At 34.7% G+C, this 19,782-nt stretch overlaps 1 protein-coding gene across 1 annotated transcript; it reads left to right on the top strand.

The window, feature by feature from the left end:
* The first annotated feature begins 5,183 nt into the window (after window positions 1-5,183).
* On the top strand, window positions 5,184-9,198 carry LOC104240039 (transcription factor bHLH81-like). Its single transcript, XM_009794824.2, has 6 exons — window positions 5,184-6,599; window positions 7,487-7,821; window positions 7,914-8,066; window positions 8,222-8,287; window positions 8,377-8,445; window positions 8,674-9,198. The coding sequence occupies exons 1-6, from the start codon at window positions 5,879-5,881 to the stop codon at window positions 8,716-8,718; spliced, it is 1,389 nt and encodes a 462-aa protein (XP_009793126.1). The 5' UTR covers window positions 5,184-5,878; the 3' UTR covers window positions 8,719-9,198.
* Window positions 9,199-19,782: the final 10,584 nt, after the last annotated feature.

Here is a 19,782-nt window from a genome sequence, read left to right on the forward strand (position 1 = left end):
GAAGCAAAAAGAGATCAAGCCTAACAACCAACTGATGTTCGAGTTTGCCTCTTTAAATGTCAATACCTCCAAGCAGCCCACTTTCAAGACCAATTATAACCCAGGAAACAACTATACATCTAAAAGTAGACCTCGACCTGTGTGTGAGCATTGTAGAAAGCCGGGACATACCAAAGATAAATGCTATAAACTCCATGAATATCCTCAAGGCGTCCAGAACTCTAACCAGCCTTTCCAAAATAACAATAAGAGGTTTCAAGGAGCTAATCAGAACTTTCAAAATCCCAATCAAGGTTTTGGATTCGATATAGGAAAAAGAACAGTAGCAAATATTCATGGTCCTCCAACGGACATGATGACTAACAATAGAGATGAGGGTGAGCACCATAATGAGAGTCAGGTAATGAGTTTCACCAAAGAAAAATATGGTCAACTCATGAACTTGCTGCAACACTTCACAACCAGTAGTGGAGGGGAGGATCCCAATTGGAGCTGCCAACATTGCAAGTATTATAGTCTGTACTTCTTTAGTTGATTTTGGTAAATTGTCATGTAGGTTCTTTTAATCTAAGACTGATACGTGGATATTGGATTCATGGGCCTCAAATCACATTACCTCCAATAGATCTTCAATGTGTGAAATTATTGTCTTACCTTATCCCATATTAGTCATATTACCAAATGGTTATAAAGTTAGAGTAACAGAAGTTGGAAGTTTGAAACTTGCACCTAGGATTGTGTTACACAAAGTCCTATTTGTCCCTTCTTTTAAATACAATCTTATTTCTATTCATTTGTTGACCTTACACCTCAGAGGAATTGCATTCTTCACTGATGGTATTTGTATGTTGCAGGCCCTTTCACTGAAGAAGCCTCTGGAGATTGGTAGAGTCAAGGATGAACTTTACCTATTGTGCTCTTAATAGTTGAAACACAAAGATGCCAGTTCTTCCTCTATTACAGTCAAGTCTTCTATTCCTTGTTTGTCTGTTCACCCATGTGATGTCCAAGATGCTTACTTTCCATCTGTATATGATCCCCTTTTGAATAAAATAACATCTACTAGTAGTGATACTGATGTAAATGTTCCATCATTTGTAAATAAAGTTAGAAGTTCTATTTCTCTAAATTCCCCTACATCTCATAAGAATGATATTATATGGCACAATAGACATGGGCATGTGCCTTTTGTGAAAATGAAGGGAATAACATCTATACCTGACACTTTTTCTTATAAACAACCTTTTGTGTGCTCAATATGTCGTATGGCCAAACAAAACAGACTACCGTTTCCTTAAAGAACCAGCACTTCCAGTAACATTTTTGAATTGTTGCATGTCGACTTTTGGGGACCTTATCACACTACCACTCATGATAACTACCAATATTTCATTACTATGGTTGATGATTTCAACAGAACTACATGGACACATCTTTTAGCTTGCAAGAACAATGCAATTCAAGTAACTAAAGCCTTTATCTCAATGATAGAAAACCAGTTCAAGACTACCATAAAAACTATAAGAACAGACAATGGTTTATAGTTTACCAACACAGAAAGTAACACCTTTTTTCAGTCAAAAAGGATCATTCACCAAAAATCCTGCCCATACACACCAAAACAGAACAGTGTGGTGGAGAGAAAACATAAGTATTTGCTTGAAACAGCTAAGGCACTCTTATTCCAGTCAAAACTGCCCTTGAAATACTGGGGAGAATGTGTGCTAACAACAACCTACATCATAAACAGACTACCCACTACATACCTTAGAAACAAATGTCCTTTTGAAATCCTATACAAAAAGAAACCAATGTACTCTTAAACGAGAAGTTATGGTTGCCTATGCTACCCAAAAGTACCTAAAGTGCATAGGGACAAGTTTGAACCTAGAGCTACTCCATATATTTTTATAGGCTATCCCTTTGGAATCAAAGGGTACAAAGTCGTGAATCTTGCTACCAAGAAGATTCAAATCTCAAGAGATATATATTTTCATAAAAATATCTTTCCCTTTGCAATTGTTCTAGATGTTTCTTCTTTTCCTTTTGTGCTAAAATGTGTCCCTTTTGTTGACTTTGTGGATGATGCTGATAACAATGTTCAAACCAATATAGAATGCAATATAGATAATGCAAGTCACATGGACAATGGACTGTCACCTGTTAGTAACAATGAAATGTCACCTACTGTCATCACATCCACATCACCCCATAATAATCACATTTTTGATGATCCTCCATTTCTGGAGTCATCTCTAGCATCAAAGCTTAATGAACCAGTTTTGAGTAATCAATATCCTCAAACAAGTAATTAGAATAGTCCCAATCTTAAAAGAACCCAAAGAGAAATCAAAACACCTCTATACTTGAATGATTACATTCATAATGTACCTAAATTGCATTCAAATAGTTGTATACCATCTTTAAATGCACTGTTGTTAAACCATCATTTTGTTTCCCTTGAGGTTCTAATCCATGATAGTCAGTCTTTGATGCAAAGTGTCTGTCAAGATAATGAACCTACTTCATCAATCTTGCTTGGCAGGTGGCTCTGACACAAGAGTTTGAGGCATTGCATGCCAATAACACATGAGATTTAGTCCCACTACCAGTAGGGAAGGAAGCCATAGGCTGCATGTGGGTGTATAAAGTGAAACATAAAGCTGATGAGAGTATTGAAAGGTTTAAGGCTCGTTTGGTAGTAAAAGGATACACACAACAAGAGGGAATAGACTACACATAAACCTTCTCACCAGTGGTAAAGATAACCACTGCGAGAGGACTCATAGTTGTAGCAGTCAAAAGAGGGTAGGGCATGTTTCAGCTAGATGTAAACAATGATTTCCTTCATGGAGATTTGAATGAAGAAGTGTTTGTGGAGGTCCCTCCTGGACTAGTAGTATCTAAACCAGGACTAGTCTGTAGGATAAACAAGTCTCTATATGTCTTGAAACAAGCCAGTAGACAATGGTATACAAAATTTACAGAAACACTGTGCTCCAGAGGTTATGAACATTCCATACATGATTATTCATTGTTCTACAAAAAGAATGGGACATCCTTGGTATACGTAGCAGTATATGTTGATGATGTGATACTCACAGGAACAAATATTGAAGAAATAAAGCTTTTGAAGAAGTTTTTACATGATAGCTTCAAAATCAAAGATCTAGGGAGACTTCAGTACTTCCTTGGCCTTGAAATTCTTTATAAGGATGATGGATCATCATTTCCCAAAGAACATTTGTCATTTACCTTTTGAAAGAGTATAATTGTCTCAGTTGTAGTTCCTTATCATCTCCCCTCGCTCCAGATGTGAAGTTAAAAGCAAAGAAAGGTGCTCCCTTGTCAAATCCCAGCAGTTATAGAAAGTTGGTTGGGAAATTGAATTTTCTGACTAACACAAGATTAGATATTGGTTTTAGTGTTCAACATCTAAGCCAGTTCATGCAAGATTCAAGGGAACCACACTTGAAGGCAACATATCACCTATTGAGGTACTTGAAAGCCGATCCTAGCCTAGGTGTCTTCTTCTCCAAGTATGCTGATTATACAGTCAAAGCATACTGTAATTCTGATTGGGCATCATGCCCAGACTCTAGGAAGTCAGTTACTGGGTATGTTGTTCTACTGGGAGATAGCTTTATCAGCTGGAAATCAAAGAAACAGGAAACCATCTCCTTGTCGTCAGCTGAAGCAAAGTACATGTCCATTCGAAAGGTGGTTGGTGAGCTAGTGTGGTTACAAAGGCTACTTGAAGAGCTCACAGTCACTTTCTCCAGTCCTATTGCAGTATTTTGTGACAGTTAATCAGCGTTTCACATAGCAAGGAACCCAATGTTCCAAGAACGAACGAAACATATTGAGGTAGACTACCACTTTGTTACAAACAAACTGTAGGAAGGGCTTATTTCTCTACATCATATTAGAACTGATCATCAACTTGTCGATATTCTCACTAAAGCACTAACTGGGATCAAACATTCCAGCATTCGCAGCAAGTTGGCAGTGACAACTTCATCTCCAATTTGGGGGGGGGGGGGTTATTGAGATCATTAGGATACAGGGGTGGGGGGGTTATTGAGATCATTAGGATACAACTATTATATTGTATTATTTATACTTGCTTAGGGTAGTTGTACTTATAGCATTGCGAGTAGTACCAAGCAGTTAGGTAGTTAGTCGAGTTAGTTAGACTTCCTAAAGTTAGTTAGTCGGTTAGTTGGGGTTTGGGCTCCGTTAGTTTTTCTTATGCTTCTCTTCTGCTTTTGCATTTTATATATACACCTTAATTGAGCTAATGTGATTGAGACTTTCATTTTCAAAATTATTTTTCCTTCCTCTTGCAAATGCTCTCGTTTTCAGTCTTCTCCTTCAAGTCTCTACTTACGCCATTGGAGCTCTTCTCGAGCTCAATTGTATATTTGCTTTGCTGATTTGATAGATAGAATTTGATTCATGTGCTTGCTTTTCATTCTTGCATAAGGGAATTGGATTGGAGTGACGAATTTATCTTGAAAGTACAGATGATAATTAAAAAGAAAACCAAGAAGGTTCAAGAGTGGGAATCAATTTCCTTTGTTTCCCATTAACGTTACAAATCTTTTATATTTTGTAGTGTTTTGGGAATGTTTGATATTTCTCCATAAATAATGGAGTATTATTTTGCAGCAAATTATTTAATCATTAAAATCTAATTATTAGGCGACACTCTTTCCGATTTTAAACATTAGTCATTTTAATAAATTATTGTTAATGTTATTGTTGTTGCTTCAGTTAGTTAAGTATTAAATAAGTAGCACATTTAAAAGAAAAATATAATTTAATCAATGCACTTATAATTAAAACTATTTGATATACTTTTATTTTAAGGAATATAAAGACAATGCTTTACCCCTCAATGTGGGACTTTTCGGCACGAATACAGATTAGTCGGGCCCCAATATGAGTACTGAATATCGGGTGAGAAATTAAAAAAAAAAGGAATATAAAGACAACTAAACACAAACCAAATACTATGTTCTGTTGTGAACATATTATAAAGATAACGGGAGCAATAAATTACCTTCTTTTTAAGGCTATAAAAGGAAAGTCATAAATACTAGAGAAAAAAATAAAAAATAAAAAAGGAAACAACATAAGATTATTTATTTATTACACAGTCTTGAAAAACAGTTCCAACTTCCCAAGAAAGAAAGCCCGAGATCTCTCTCTGATCTCTGTTGCTAAATTAAGTTGTCATTGGCCTCTTCACTATTTTCCACTCTCCTCAACTCCCCTCCCCACCAAAACCACCCACCCCCCCACCCCCACCGTTTACATCCACCTCTAGTATTATCATATCTACCGCCACCACCTCACCACCATCTCCACCGCTGTCTCTCCATTTCTTTAGTGTGTGTCTGTGTGTTTTTTCTTTCTTTCCTTTTAGACTCTGTTTGTGTTGTGTACTTCCGTTTTAAAAACTTACTCTCTTTATTTTTAATCTTATCCACTTCTTCTAAATCTTAGCTTACTCTAAAATAACTCTTACCCAAAAAATCTATATCTTCACAAATTTTCTTACTATTTAAAGTCATTCCCTTTTCATTTTTTCTTTTTCTGTATTTGTATATGTGAGTTATCTTGAATTCTAGCTTCATACTTAATGGGGTTTCTTTCCTTTATCTACTAGTAGGATTTATGTGAAAATCTTGAATTTTTAAGTTTCTATTTTTGAGTTTTTCTGAATTTTATCTATAGTTGTTTAAATTAGCTCTAAATAAACCATCTTTGTTCCTGAATTAAGGTCTTAAGTATAGTATAGTGTTGTCTTTTTTTCTTTTCTTTTTTGATATTTTAAGGGAAGAGAGTTAGGGAGGAAAAAAAAAGAATTAAAATGGATCAGAGTAGATTTCAGCAGCAACCAATAAATTCAGGTTTAACTAGGTATAGATCTGCACCAAGTTCTTATTTTTCTAGCTTATTAAGTAGTACTCCTAGTAGTGGTGGTGGTACTAATATTACTAGTGGAGGTTGTGGCTATGCAAGAGATGATTTTTCTCAATTACAAAATTCTCGTGGTTCGAATAGTACTGATATAGAACAAGTTTTCGCGAAATTTGTAGCTAGTATTGGTAATCAGGGCTCGAATTCGGGTAGTTTTAGTAGTACTCAACAAATTCAGGATAATCCTACGAGTAATATGAATGTGAGATCAGATTTTATTGTTCCTAAACAAGAGGTTAAGCAGCAGCACGAGCGATTAACACGACATAGGAGTAGTGATTACTCTTTAGTTTCACTGATGAATTATCAAACTCAAGCTCAACAACAGAGCCAGAGCCAGTTTATTTCATCTGTGAAACAAGAACCTGAAATGAATTACCAAAACTTAGCTCCACAACGAATTGACAATTCGAAGGTGGCTACTTCATTGGCGGCTGTAGATAATTCATTTACATTCATGACTTCAGTGAATTCGACTGGTGTTTCACCTGTGAATATAGGTGGTAGAGTTGGTGCTGGTGCTGGTGTTGGAGTTGGTGGTGGTAATACGAATCTTACTCGTTATAACAGTTCGCCTGCTGGATTCTTTGACTTGATCAATATTGAAAATGGTATGCTTACTCTTGGTTAAATAGTGTTGATTGAATTTATAGTGTTGATATGAAGATAATTAGTACATCCATTTTAAGCTTATATATTCATAGTATATGTTTTCCATCTTGTGCTTTTAACTAATTAAGATTCATAGTGTATACATGTATTTGAAGAAAGGATTTAATTGTTGCAGATAATTAAAGGATCCCTTTTGAGTAGATGCAAAATAGGCTGACTTGCCATGTAGTTGTCGTGTGTATCGATATCAGGGGCGGATTTAGGAGGGCGGAAGGGGGTTTAGAACCGCCTAAAATCGGGTTTTTACCTCTATATATTATGTTTTGAACCTCCTTGACACAACCCAAAAGTATAGCTTAGTGGTCAAGCGGGTTCAAAACCTTTGTTGTAAGGTCATTGGTTCAATTCCCACTAGTTACAGTCTTTTTCAACTTTTTTCTTTTTTGAACCCTCTTAACGAAAATCCTGCCTCCGACCCCGATTGATATTACTTATGGTAATTGAAATCTAGATAACTTTAACGTACAAATAGGATTCTTGTTGGCATTGACATCCTGTTATAAACTCCCTTGACACTAGAGATATCCGGTCGAAGAACAGTAGGTCATTATTGTTACACCGACCATTAGGTCGGATGTTTTCTATTTAGATTCCCGTCTCTTAGAAAGAGGAGTCATATATATAGATAGAGTTGGACTGAAATATTTTCTTGATAAGTGAGTTCTAGTGAAAATATTCTAAGATATAGATAAGAGGGTCACTAATATGATGTAACAATAGTAGATTTTGAATTGCTTTTGAATTTAAGTAGAACTTTGTGGTCATCACAACTGTTTAATCTGACAATAGAGTTTAAGTTTGTTGCTAAAATTCCAGCAATTGACAGAATATGGTGGTATGCGAGGCATAGGGAGTTACGGAACTGGTGCTAATGCTACAACAGAAGCTTCGTTGTTGTCTTCGAAGAGATTCAAGACTCAAGTGGGAATCTCATCGGGGAAACCTCCTGCTTCTCCAGGGCTAATGACTCCAATCTCTGAAATTGGAGATAAAGTCGTGGAAGAAAACAGCATAGGCGATGAACAGAAGAACGATGAGAGTTGCATTACAGATTTCCCTATTCCTTCTTGGGAAGATTCACATATTCTGTCCGACGATTTCCTCAAAGCTGAAGACATTGAGATTGAGCCATTCTCTAATGTAAATGCATCTAATATTCAGGTAATCTTTTGTTATTAGTGTGTCGTTAAAGGTGTTGTATGCATGATTAATTGATCCTCGTCTTGCACCTACGTGATTTTCTTGATGATCAGAATAGTGAAGGTCTATCTCGTCCGCCAATTCCATTATCTCATCATTTGAGTTTGCCCACAAGTACATTGGAGAAACTCTTGCAAGATTCAACACCCTTAAATGTCAGAGCAAAGAGAGGTTGCGCCACTCACCCTCGTAGCATCGCAGAAAGGGTAAACATTTTTAACACTAGAAACAAATAAACATGTGACATTTGGATTTGATCAAATTGATGTATCTAATAAACAGATTAGGGAAGGAACGATGGGGTAGAGAGAAAGCGAAAGAGCTTTAATATAATCCTTACGGTTCTTGACATAATTTTTAGGTGAGAAGAACAAAAATAAGCGATAGAATGAGGAGGCTGCAAGATCTTGTTCCTAACATGGACAAGGTATAATCTAAACTTATGAATTTTCGCCAAAATCTGATATAGTAGTAGAAATTTACTGTATTCATTTTGTTTTTTTCAATACATTGCAGCAAACAAATACAGCAGATATGTTGGATTTTGCTGTAGATTACATTAAAGAGCTGGAGAAACAAGTCAAGGTAAACAGTACTAAAGAGCTTTGGATCACAATGAGCAACACCAAGGGATTTCAGATTCAGTAGCTGATCTAGACTAGACGCAACTGACTTTACCTCTGTGCGAGAGAAAATTGACATATATATATAAAGCAGAATCAGCTGACTGACTTTAAATCCTGGATTCGCTTAGATTCTATTTCAAGACATTGTACAATATAACATCTCCTTTTTATCTTGTATTCTTTGCAGATACTAGCAGAAAAGCGCGCCAAATGTACTTGCACGAATAAGTAAAAGAGCCACATATCAAAAGTTGAGGGCAGGACAGCCTTTTATATTTTGAAGGAAGATAAAAAGGAATTGGCAATGGAAATAGCAAGCAGAAGTGGATTCCCTTTTGGGATTGGCATTTTGGTGGGTAGAAGCAAATACATTTGATGCAACATAATAGAGTTTGCGCCGCACCTCGAGTATTCCACCGGATATTTACTATCTTCTACTATCATAGCTCGAGTATTCCACCGGATATTTACTATCTTCTACTATCATAGCTCGTGGAATACTTGCTATTTCCTATCAATACCACTATCGAGTAACTCTATCCGGCGCAAGGCATAACGTAATGTAATGTAATGTAATAAACTTAACTGTACATATACTTTTATTGTCTATTTTACTTGACCTTTTGTGTCTATAAAAGGTATAGCATGTTGGAACTTGTGTTTTTTGTGGAACATTTTAGGTGAAAGATAGTTAGCTCTCCTTTATGATGTATACACGTGTCCAATTTGCCTCCGATCATATATGTCTAATTTGTCTTTTTATTTTGATCCAAAGTAAGTGTTCGTTTATATAATAAAAAAAAATTTAATTTATTTTTTTAAAATTACCCTTATGTACGTATTCCTAAAAAGTCTTTTACTCCTCACATTAAATTATGATGTAACATTTAATTAAGAATAGTTTAGTCATACTAACTATTTATGTTTAAAATTTAATATTTTCTTAGTGGGTGTGCCCAAGCTCCAAAGCAAATCGATCACTTATTATGGACCGGAGAAAATATTTATTAGGAAAAAAGAAAGCACAACTTTGTAGACCCCTCTAATTTTTATTTATTTTTTGTCTAATTTAGTCCTTCTAAGTTTGCGTTGAAGCTGCAGCATGCTTTGTGTCAAAGCTTTTCTATCTCTTTGTTCCAACAAAAAAACGAAAAAAAGAGTTTTTTCTAGTAAAATATTGGATAAACATTTTGATAGTTTCACTTATATCACTTGTGTAAAGAAAAAAATTTACTTTCTCCGTTTCAATTGAGGTAGTTTGATTCGGCACGAAGTTTAAGAAAAAGAAGAAGATTTTTAAAACTTGTAGTCTTAAAAGCTTAAGGGGTAAAAGCTTTGCAAAGCTATGACATTTGTATAGTTATAAAAGCTTCTCATTAAGGATAAAATGGGTAAAATGAAGAGTTTAAAGTTGAATTATTTCCAAATTTAGAAATGTATTATTTATTTTGGAACAGACTCAAAAGAAAAGCACCTCATCTAATTTAAAATGGAGGGAGTACCAAAGATCCTTCCGGTTGTCTTCCTCCGCTCAAAATCCACCTCCCTTTTTTAAAGGAAAAATGTATTGTATATAGTGGCGGACGCACGTGGGGGCAAGCGGGTTCAACTGAACCCGCTTCATCAAAAAATAGTATTTTATATATGTATAAATTACGATTAAAGCTGCGTAAGTTTTGTATAAATATTTTATTTGAACCCACTTGACAACTAATATTTTACGACTAAAGTTATGTGCTTCTAAAATTGAACCCGGCCGCTTGCACAAAATTCTGGGTCCGCCACGACCTGTATATAACTTGAATCGAATAGTTGGGCTACCCCTTCCCTTGGCTTGGTTAACTATATAAGAGAATTCGTGGATAAAGCAAGTTAGACCTTATGTAGGGCGAAAGATTTATTGGATGGTTCATTCCAGTATGAAGTTAGTCTAAGTTATGGAATTGGCAGAAGTTTCCCCTTAACCAACCCTAACACGCAATTCTTAAGTCATTCAATCCGCTTTGAATCTAACTCCGTGATTGCTAGGATGGGGTTTTAAGCTCTCATGTCATGATCATCAAAGCGAGTCTAATAGTGGGTACAATTTTTACTAGTAGGATAGGTGTGGTCTCATATAGGCTTCTACTCTAGTGGTATCTGTGAAAGTCTTCCAAAGGACGGGGTTCAATTCTCATCTTTCCAAATTGAGTAGAACCTATGTAGTTGCGCGTACACAGGGGCCGAGCCAGCTCATTGAGTGCGGGTTCGGTCGAACCCAGTCGCTTTGGTCCAATCTATGTATTTGTCTTAAAAAATGCATTGAATATGTATAAATTATTAATTTAGAATCCAGTGACTTAAAAGGACTAGAACCCCAAACTCATAAGCTTCAAATTCTAGCTCTACCTCTGCGCGTATATATCTGTTCATTAAAAGCAAGAACTTTTATATTTTTTTGATTGTGTAATATCATAAGAACTCAATTAGCCCACATTTATTCTTGGTTAGAGCTTACAATTTAGTTTCCTAGGCAATTGATTGAGTGGTGCTTTAACTTTTTGAGAGCCAGAAAATAATTGATGGATTCCCATTACGAATATGTCCACAGAAAATTTACACGGGTTCGTTATTTATTTTCTTTAGAGTTGTTGCTTGTATTTATTTAGTGTTTGTAATTTGCTAGTGTGAAAGCTATTAATAGTGTTGGCCATTTCTGGTAAGGAAATTGACATGTTCCACATATTCATTTCCCAAACCTACCTATATCCTATTTTTTCTGTTCACTTTTACTTGTCCACTATTTTAAAAATAGATTTTATTTTTACTTGTCCACTTTCGCATATTAAGAGAAAAATAATTTATTTTTTTGTTTTGTCCTTAGCATTAATTACTCATTCCAAATCATTTTTCAAATCCATTAAGACTATACACCATTTAGGGGTGTACATAGGTCGGGTTGGTTCGGATTTTACGATTACCAAACCAAACCAATTGTGTCGGGTTATTAAATCTAAAGACCAAACCAAACCAATAAAATTCGGGTTTTTCAATCTCGATTTTTCTCGGGTTTTCGGGGTTTTTTTCCCGGTAAAATCTTCGTAGAACAAAACATATAATGTATGCTCAAAATATTTCTTTAATCCTAGTAAGATACAACTATATAAAGTATTTTCCAAGAAAATAATACAAAATATGAGATGTGTCATGGCATTATCCTAAAATATTCAACAATAAAGACATAAAATTATGTAATATAAATATTGCTAATTAAAAAGCCATAATAAAAATAAACATAATCTAAAAGTATTAAGTCATGTTAAAATAAATAGACTAATAAAGGAGTATTAATTACATGACTAAACGCTAAAGAAAAATAAAAATAGGTTATGCATTTTTATCTAAATTATTGCAAAACAAAAAATAGATATTCAATACATTCTCGTTCGTAATATTGAATTGAATGTCTTTTGTTAGCATTAGTATTGATTTGATTTTGGTTTGGGCTTTTATTAGCATTATTTAATTTACTAATATTAATGGCTATAAAACTTATTGGAGCATTCAAAAGTTCTAAGTCCAACCTTGAAATAATACCTTAAAAGATAAAATTATGAAATTTTTTAAGAAATATTTATAAATTACATCACAATAAGTATATTTATACATTAAATATATCTAAAATTTCTATATATGTAATGTCGGGTTGGTCTGGTTTCGGTTTGACTTTCTTTAGTTAAAACCAAACCAAACAAATTATGGTCGGGTTTTTTTTTCCAACACCAAACCATAGTCGGGGCTTTTTCTCTGTTTGACTTAGATTATCGGGTTGATGCAGTTTGTCGGTTTCCTTTGTACATCCCTAACACCATTAACATGAGTATCATGGTAAATTATGCACTTTATTTATTATTTATTAAGGGGCGTACAAAGTCAACAGTGGATGACTAAAAGTGAATGGAGGGAGTACTTAGGACCCGTTTGGCCATAGATTTTGGCAAAATATATTTGGAATTTTTTTTTGGCAAATACATATTTGGCCATAGATTTTATCTACATCTTGGCAAATTTCCAAAACAAAAACCAAATCCCAAAACCAACACTATTACATTTTTAAAAAAATTGCCTCAAACTTTTATATTTTATAAAAGAGCCCACAATTTATTATTTTGTAACAATACTGCTTCGTCTTCTCGGTCATCTGATAGTGTATTATGTAGTTTATTATAAAATAAATAATTTTGTTCCAAATTTATATATGTTCAGGACTATGGTTTGCGATAATATAATGAATGTTATTGATAAAGGTACTGTTAGGTATTTGTGATAATTTTTAGAACTTATGTGTATAAGTCATGTTTTATGGTTTTTCAAAAAAAAAAAAAAGTGAAATATGTTTTGAAAACTTATGTCCAAACACATTTTCATCTTCAAATCAAACTTCCCCCAAATCAAATTTTTCAAAATAAATTTAGGAATCTATGGTCAACTAGCTTAAAAAATGTATTTTATCAATTTAGCAATTATCCATTTTTTTAACTATTTTCTTTTCTTATTACCATAGTTTTACTAAATTTCATTACTGCTAGTAAGCGCACATAACTAGATCCAAGTCCTACGCACAAAAAATGTCATATTGGGTTCGAAAATAACAAGGCGTCGTGCGAAAGCTAATAAAGCGCTGACAACAAATCAAACAAAAAAGAAAATATACTAAAAAAATAATATGATTTGGTCAAGTGACCTACATATATATGATTTACTAATATAAAAGAGAGAGAAACTTATGAGAGAATAAATTTTTCCCCTAAACAAAACTTTCGTAATGACTACATTGTGGATTATATATTGTGTGTTTTATGAAGAAGGGATCCTCAATTTATAAAGGTCTACAATTTTTTCCTCCAAGAAAGAAATATGTTAAATATATGGAAAAGATCTTTATATTTCTTTAAAGAAAGGTAAAAATAAATTATGGTAAATCTCTTTTTCCTTTCTTCAAAAAAAGTAAAATTCAATACGGTAAGAAAATCAGGACAAATCTAAAGTGATTGATAATCTCACCAGCAATTTAACAATACTAAAATTGGAAAACACTATCCTATTTCTACTGATTCAGGACTTAGTGTGTTAAGACACAACAACAACAACCAAAATTATGAGTTTTTTCATAGTTTCCACTCATGGGGTCTCTCTCAAATTCCTTTGTGTCAATGTTCCCTCCTTCCTGGTAAAAATTATTAGGCGATTTCTTCTCATCTATGGAAGTCTTAATAATCATAGTTATTTTGATATCTGTGATGAACTGATGATTGATGGTAGCTAGCAAGTATTAAATAAAATAATTGAAGTACGCGTAAGCTAGTCCGAATATTACCATCATTTACAGAAATGGTCCCTACTTCCCTTCAGACATTGAGAAACTTGATGCTAACACTTCCACAACAATATAAAGCTGGTTCAAAAAATGCATGTCTGAAAAAAAATTCAGATTTAAAAAGGACATTTAGCAATCAAAAGCAATCAAAGCATTTGGGTTCCACTTCCAAAAGGAGACTTTGAAAGAAATAGCAAAGAAAATAACACTTAAGAAAATTCCAAGGATGTGTTGTCACTATTCCTGCCTCCTGAGAGTGTAAATGTGGGGCTCAATTTGAAATATGGGCTAATAAGTCTTACATTTTTAATTAGGCTAGAAACTTTTTTAAGTCTCTATTCTCATGAATAATAAGAAATTATTGGCAAGAAAATTAAATCAATAACATCTTATTTAATTATTTATAATTTTCTTTGTGCCGGACTTTATGTAATGATTATTGTTAGTGTTTTGCATCTATTCTTTGGTCTTTATGTTGTTGTCATTATTTTTATTGTTTTCTGTTGATAGTACTGATATATATTGTCTCTTTTGTCGTCTTCTTAAGCCGAGTATCTTTCGAAAACAACCTCTCTACTCTCTCGGAGTAGGGGTAAGGTTTGCGTGAATTTTACCCTCTTCAAACTTCACTTGTAGAATTTTACTTGGTCGTTGTTATTTATTTATTTAGGCATTGACAGTTACCTTTCTTGGTTAGTTATGGGCCTTCTTCTTTTGGGCTGGGTCTGTGGTTTCATGGCCCAACCCGGCCCATTGGCTAGGCCTACTTTTTTACAGAATTATTCGCATTTATGGCCTTTGTAGGCGACTCCTTAAAATTCCATCCTCTGTTAATTTAGCGGACTAAATTTTGTCTTTAAAAGCAGTTAGAGAAGCTCTTTTAACAGACAAATTTAGTACATAAGGCTAAAGGGGACATAATTTAAACAGAGACCTCCAAAAAGGCCATTTTTGCAAATGGCTCGTTTTGACATGCATTGATTTTTTTTACGTATAACATTTTGATACGTAATACTTCCTCTATTCAACTTTATCTGATACAAATACTATTTGGAGAGTTGAAGGAGATTTTATTTGGCCATGTTTTTGCTTAATATACTTTTTTGAATATCTTGAATTGTGACTTATACATGTTAGTCCTTAAATGTATAAATTTTATTACAAAAAAATTAAAAAAATTATGTCTAAATATCAGTCAGTTTAATCCTCATATTCCGAACAACATCATATAAAGTGAAGCGAATGGAGTAATAAGTTTGACATGTCTATATATCCACCTATTTTATTTTATTTTATTTGGTTTTTCATCTTTTGTTGGGTACCCACATTGGGGTCTGACTAAATTTAGATTCGCGTCGGAAAGTCCCATATTAGGGGGAGGGGGGTAAAGCGCTCCCTAACAAAGGCGATCTATACCGAGGAACTCGAACCTGAGACATCTGGTTAAAGATGAAGGAGTACTTATCACCACCATAGTATAATACTTCCTAACCAAGGCGATTGCATATCGAGGAACTCGAACTCGAGACCTTTGATTAAAGATAAAGGAGTACTTATCGCTCCACCACAACCCTTATTGGTGAGGTTTATCCACCTATGTTAGCTTCATGTTCGTGGGAATTCTCCTTTGTTTGTGGAGGAGCCCACCTTAATCAAATAAAAAAAGAATTCGATACGGCTACTTTTGATCCAGAAAAGCATTTCTCTCAAAATAATAAAATATTTAGGAAATAAAAACTTTCTCAAACCGATAAGGAAAAAAGATCATTTAGGAATCAAAATCAAATCAAATGCAATGTGGTCCACTTCTAAAAGGAGAAAGAAAATATACGAAAATTCCAAGGATGTGTTGTCACTTGCCACCAATTTCCTGCATCTTAAAAGTGAACATATAGGGGTTTTATTTTTATATCAAAGAAAATAAAGAGTTTACATTTCTGCATTGTGGATAAAATTTACACCATCAAGTTAAGTTACGAGTGACAAACGAGCGAGTTTGATTGAATTTAGATGAATAAAAAAAGAATTAAATTAATAAATGTGTCATTAACCGCTAATTTATTCCATACCAATATATAAATCTTCATCGCAAATGTGATATGGTAATATATAAAATAAAGTAATTATTAACTACTATAATCGTATATAATGCTGGTAGTTATTGATGTGGGTAAAATTCACAAATAATCACTTTTCAGTCATGTAAATGAAAATAGATACTGTCATGGAGTTTCTAATTTCATACACCAAACTTTATATCATAGAGTTTCCCCCATAAAATTTAAAAATATTATATGGCTGAAAGTGGCTAGCTTGGGCTATTACTATTGTTATCGAATATGTATTGATGTAAAATTAATAAAACAATAAACTTTCTAAAATAAAATAGAAATAGAAAGTTAGTAGAACTAGAACGCTAAAATAAATTTTGAAAACAGTATAGTAACTTCAAAATAAATTCTGAAAATAGTATAAGAATAAATCGAGTCCACTAAATACACATTGTGTTCTTAAAGAAATTACTCCCCTCAAGTACCCGAGGTTGTGGAATATATCTTCCCAGGATAGAACGATTTAACTCACCGGAGTGTTAGTACCAAAAACGCCGATGATCAGCGAACCACTCGAAGGCTGTAAAACACACTGGAATTTTTATGTACAGAAGAAGAAGAAGAAGAAGATCAGAAAATTCGTAAGTAAATATTCTGGGATTTGAAGGAATATTTATAGCCAATTTGGTACTGTTTCTGAAAAGGTTTCCAACATTTCAGAACAGACATAGCTGTTGGAACAAGTTTGACGTTGTTTCAGAAGGAAAATTAAACGGATTTAAAATAATTCGGAAAAGAAAATGGATCGAACCAGACCGGGTCGCGGGTCATGGGTGATTTGAATTTTCGTTAATTAATTAAATATTTAAAAATAATTTTGTCCAAAAAGATTAATCAATCAATCTTTGACCAAAGCCGAAGCCGAAGCCGAGCGACGACGACGCGAGCCTTGCCTTCTTCTTAACTCTTTAAGAGCTAAAAGATGAGCTTCTCTATATATACACAAAGATTTTCTTGGCTGAAATTCAAAAATAGCCAGATTTACAACTGGACGTTCAAAAAATAGCCCAGTTTCAAAAGTAATCGAAATTTAGTCACTTTTCATGTAAAGATAAATCTGAGCGAAAACACTGTTCAAAACCCGGAAAATACGTCAGTATATTATACTGGAGTTCCAGCATAAATATGCTTGAACTCCAGCATAAATATGCTTGAACTCCAGCATATTATATTGGAGTTCCAGGATAAGTATGCTGGAACTCCAGCATAATATAATGGAGTTCCAGCATAAATACACTAGAACTCTAGCATAATATACTAGAGTTCCAGCAAGTATAATTGTCCAGTATAATATATGTCACACCTCCTTTTTCCGTACCCGAGAGGGTACAAGGGAGTTTTTCCAATTAAAGGACAATCGAAACGGGATTTATTTGTTTATTTCAGAGTCGCCACTTGGGAGATTTAGGGTGTCCCAAGTCACCAATTTTAATCCCGAATCGAGGAAAATAATGACTCTATATTATAGTCTGCGTACCAGAAATCCGGATAAGGAATTCTGTTAACCCGGGAGAAGGTGTTAGGCATTCCCGAGTTCCGTGGTTCTAGCACGGTCGCTCAACTGTTATATTCGGCTTGATTATCTGATTTCATACAAGTGTGAACTTATGTGCAAAATTTAACTTTTAACCGCTTTTATCATTTACTGTTTTTATCAAGAATTGCAACGTTGTGAAAATGTATCTCGAACCGCGCTACAATCAATGTACCCGTGGTCGTCGACACACTTTGACTCCGTTGAGATTTGGATTTGGGTCACATCAATGTGCACCCGAGTTTAAGGAAATTATATTATTAAAGGCGCGCCTAAAGCGACTAGCGTGTTTATTTTTGGGTAGGACCGTGGAATTTTACTAAACGGTCCATCCCGAAGTCTAAACAATTTTTAAAGCAAATATTTACTGAGGGCCCCGCAATTTGTATTTTATTTGGCGAGGCTCATCTCATTCTTATTTTTTTTTTTAAATGAAATTGCAACGTCATGGACACGCATCTCGAACCACGTCACAATCAATGTACCCGTGATTAGAAACACATTTCGACTCCGTTGAGAATTGGATTTGGGTCACATAAATGTGCACCCGAGTTTAAGAAGGTAAGGTTTATTAAAGCGTATCCTAAAGAGACTAACGTGTTGTTATTTAGGGAGGGTTGTGAGATTTGCTAAGCAACCCATCCCGGAAACTAAATGCTCCAACAATATACATTTAACAAGGGCCCCGCCTTTGCACGTTGTGTTTATTTTCATCGAGGCTCATCTCGTTCTTATTTTAAAAGGTTATCCTATAGCAACTACGTTTCTTATCGCGTTTGTCCTTATCAATTGAAAACAGTATATAGTCCTAATTAATTAAATGCTTGCAAGCTATTTGTAATGACATTCAGAAAAGCTAAAAAAAATTTCAGAAATGGGGCTGTATATGCAATCAGCCGAACAAACAATTCTGGGCCCAAATCCAGCCCATGCGCGATGGGCCAGACCTGGGCCTTCGCCTGTTCTACGCGGGCCTACTTAGTTTGCTTCGATTTGGGCTCGACCTTCATGAGGTTGAGGCCCTGGACTGATTCTTTATTTTGTGAAATGAGTTTATCAGTTTATGGGACAATATGGCAGAAGGAGAAAGAACTTTAACTAAAATGGATAGCTTTCCTATTTGGCCTACATTAGAGAATATACTATACCATCAGACTAAGTTTGAAATACAACTTATTACACTGGGCGTATTCTCACTTAGCAGTATACATACAAGGCTAGCATTCGTTAACCTACATTGATATACTTAGTATGTAGGCTGTTTCTATTGTCCAAACAAAAATGAAAATCATTATACAGTACATGATGTCTAATGTAACAATTTATGTATAAAAGTCACTCTTCAGGTCTTTTCTTTTGTATTCATGCTCAACTTTCCAATTACATTTGACAGAGTATTAGTCATGTACCTGGTATAGAGAGACAAAAGAAGAAGGAATGATCAGTTGGGCAGTATGCCACAAACACAGCAGCAGCAGATACACAGCAACAGCACAGCAACAAACCAAACCAAATGTTTTCCACAAACCTCAGACGACCAACAATATTTCCCAGAACAAAGAGGACCAACAAATAGTCGAGTACCAAACCAATGAACCCAGAAAAGAAGGATGAAACAACAGCAACAACAGAGTATTCAATGCAGCAACACTACCAATTCAATAACCAGAAACAGCTCAACCAATGCAAACCAAGAACTTGGCCAAGACAGCTTGACCAATATGCACTCTTATACAACTTTCAGGCAGTGTTTGGTTGCAGTGTTTATTGGAAACTAACTTATGTTTTTCAGTTTTCTTTGAACTCACTAGACCTCTCTTTAGACTAAAAATTTTCCAGCCTTTTGTTTTCTCCTCTCTGAAAACTAAAAGTCCAGCCTAAGACTCTTGAACTTCAGCCCCTGTTTTAGTTATCAAATGGCCTATTTATAGGCCAAATGCACCATTACAGCTGAGCTGCCCTGCCTGCCAATTGGCAGAATGCCCATACCCTTTAAGCCCATCCTAAGCATGCTTGGTGTCAGCTCCCTTTATTCCCCACGCCTGGTTTTTGTTTAATCCAGAATTATGGGCTCATTTGTTTATTCATTTTGAGCCCCATACCCTTGTGTCTTGTTCCCCATTGGTATTAGTTTAATCCCAAATTAGTACCCTACTTGTCAGCTCATTTAAACTAATTATTTCTGTTCTTTTTAACACCCCAGAATACCCCTGTTAACCTTGATTATTACTGCCCCTGCCTATTGCAGCATTAGGGCATTTTTGCACTGATGAAAGCTCGAACTCAGGACTGCCT

This window comes from Nicotiana sylvestris, chromosome 11, assembly GCF_000393655.2.
Source record: "Nicotiana sylvestris chromosome 11, ASM39365v2, whole genome shotgun sequence".
NCBI lineage: Eukaryota > Viridiplantae > Streptophyta > Magnoliopsida > Solanales > Solanaceae > Nicotiana > Nicotiana sylvestris.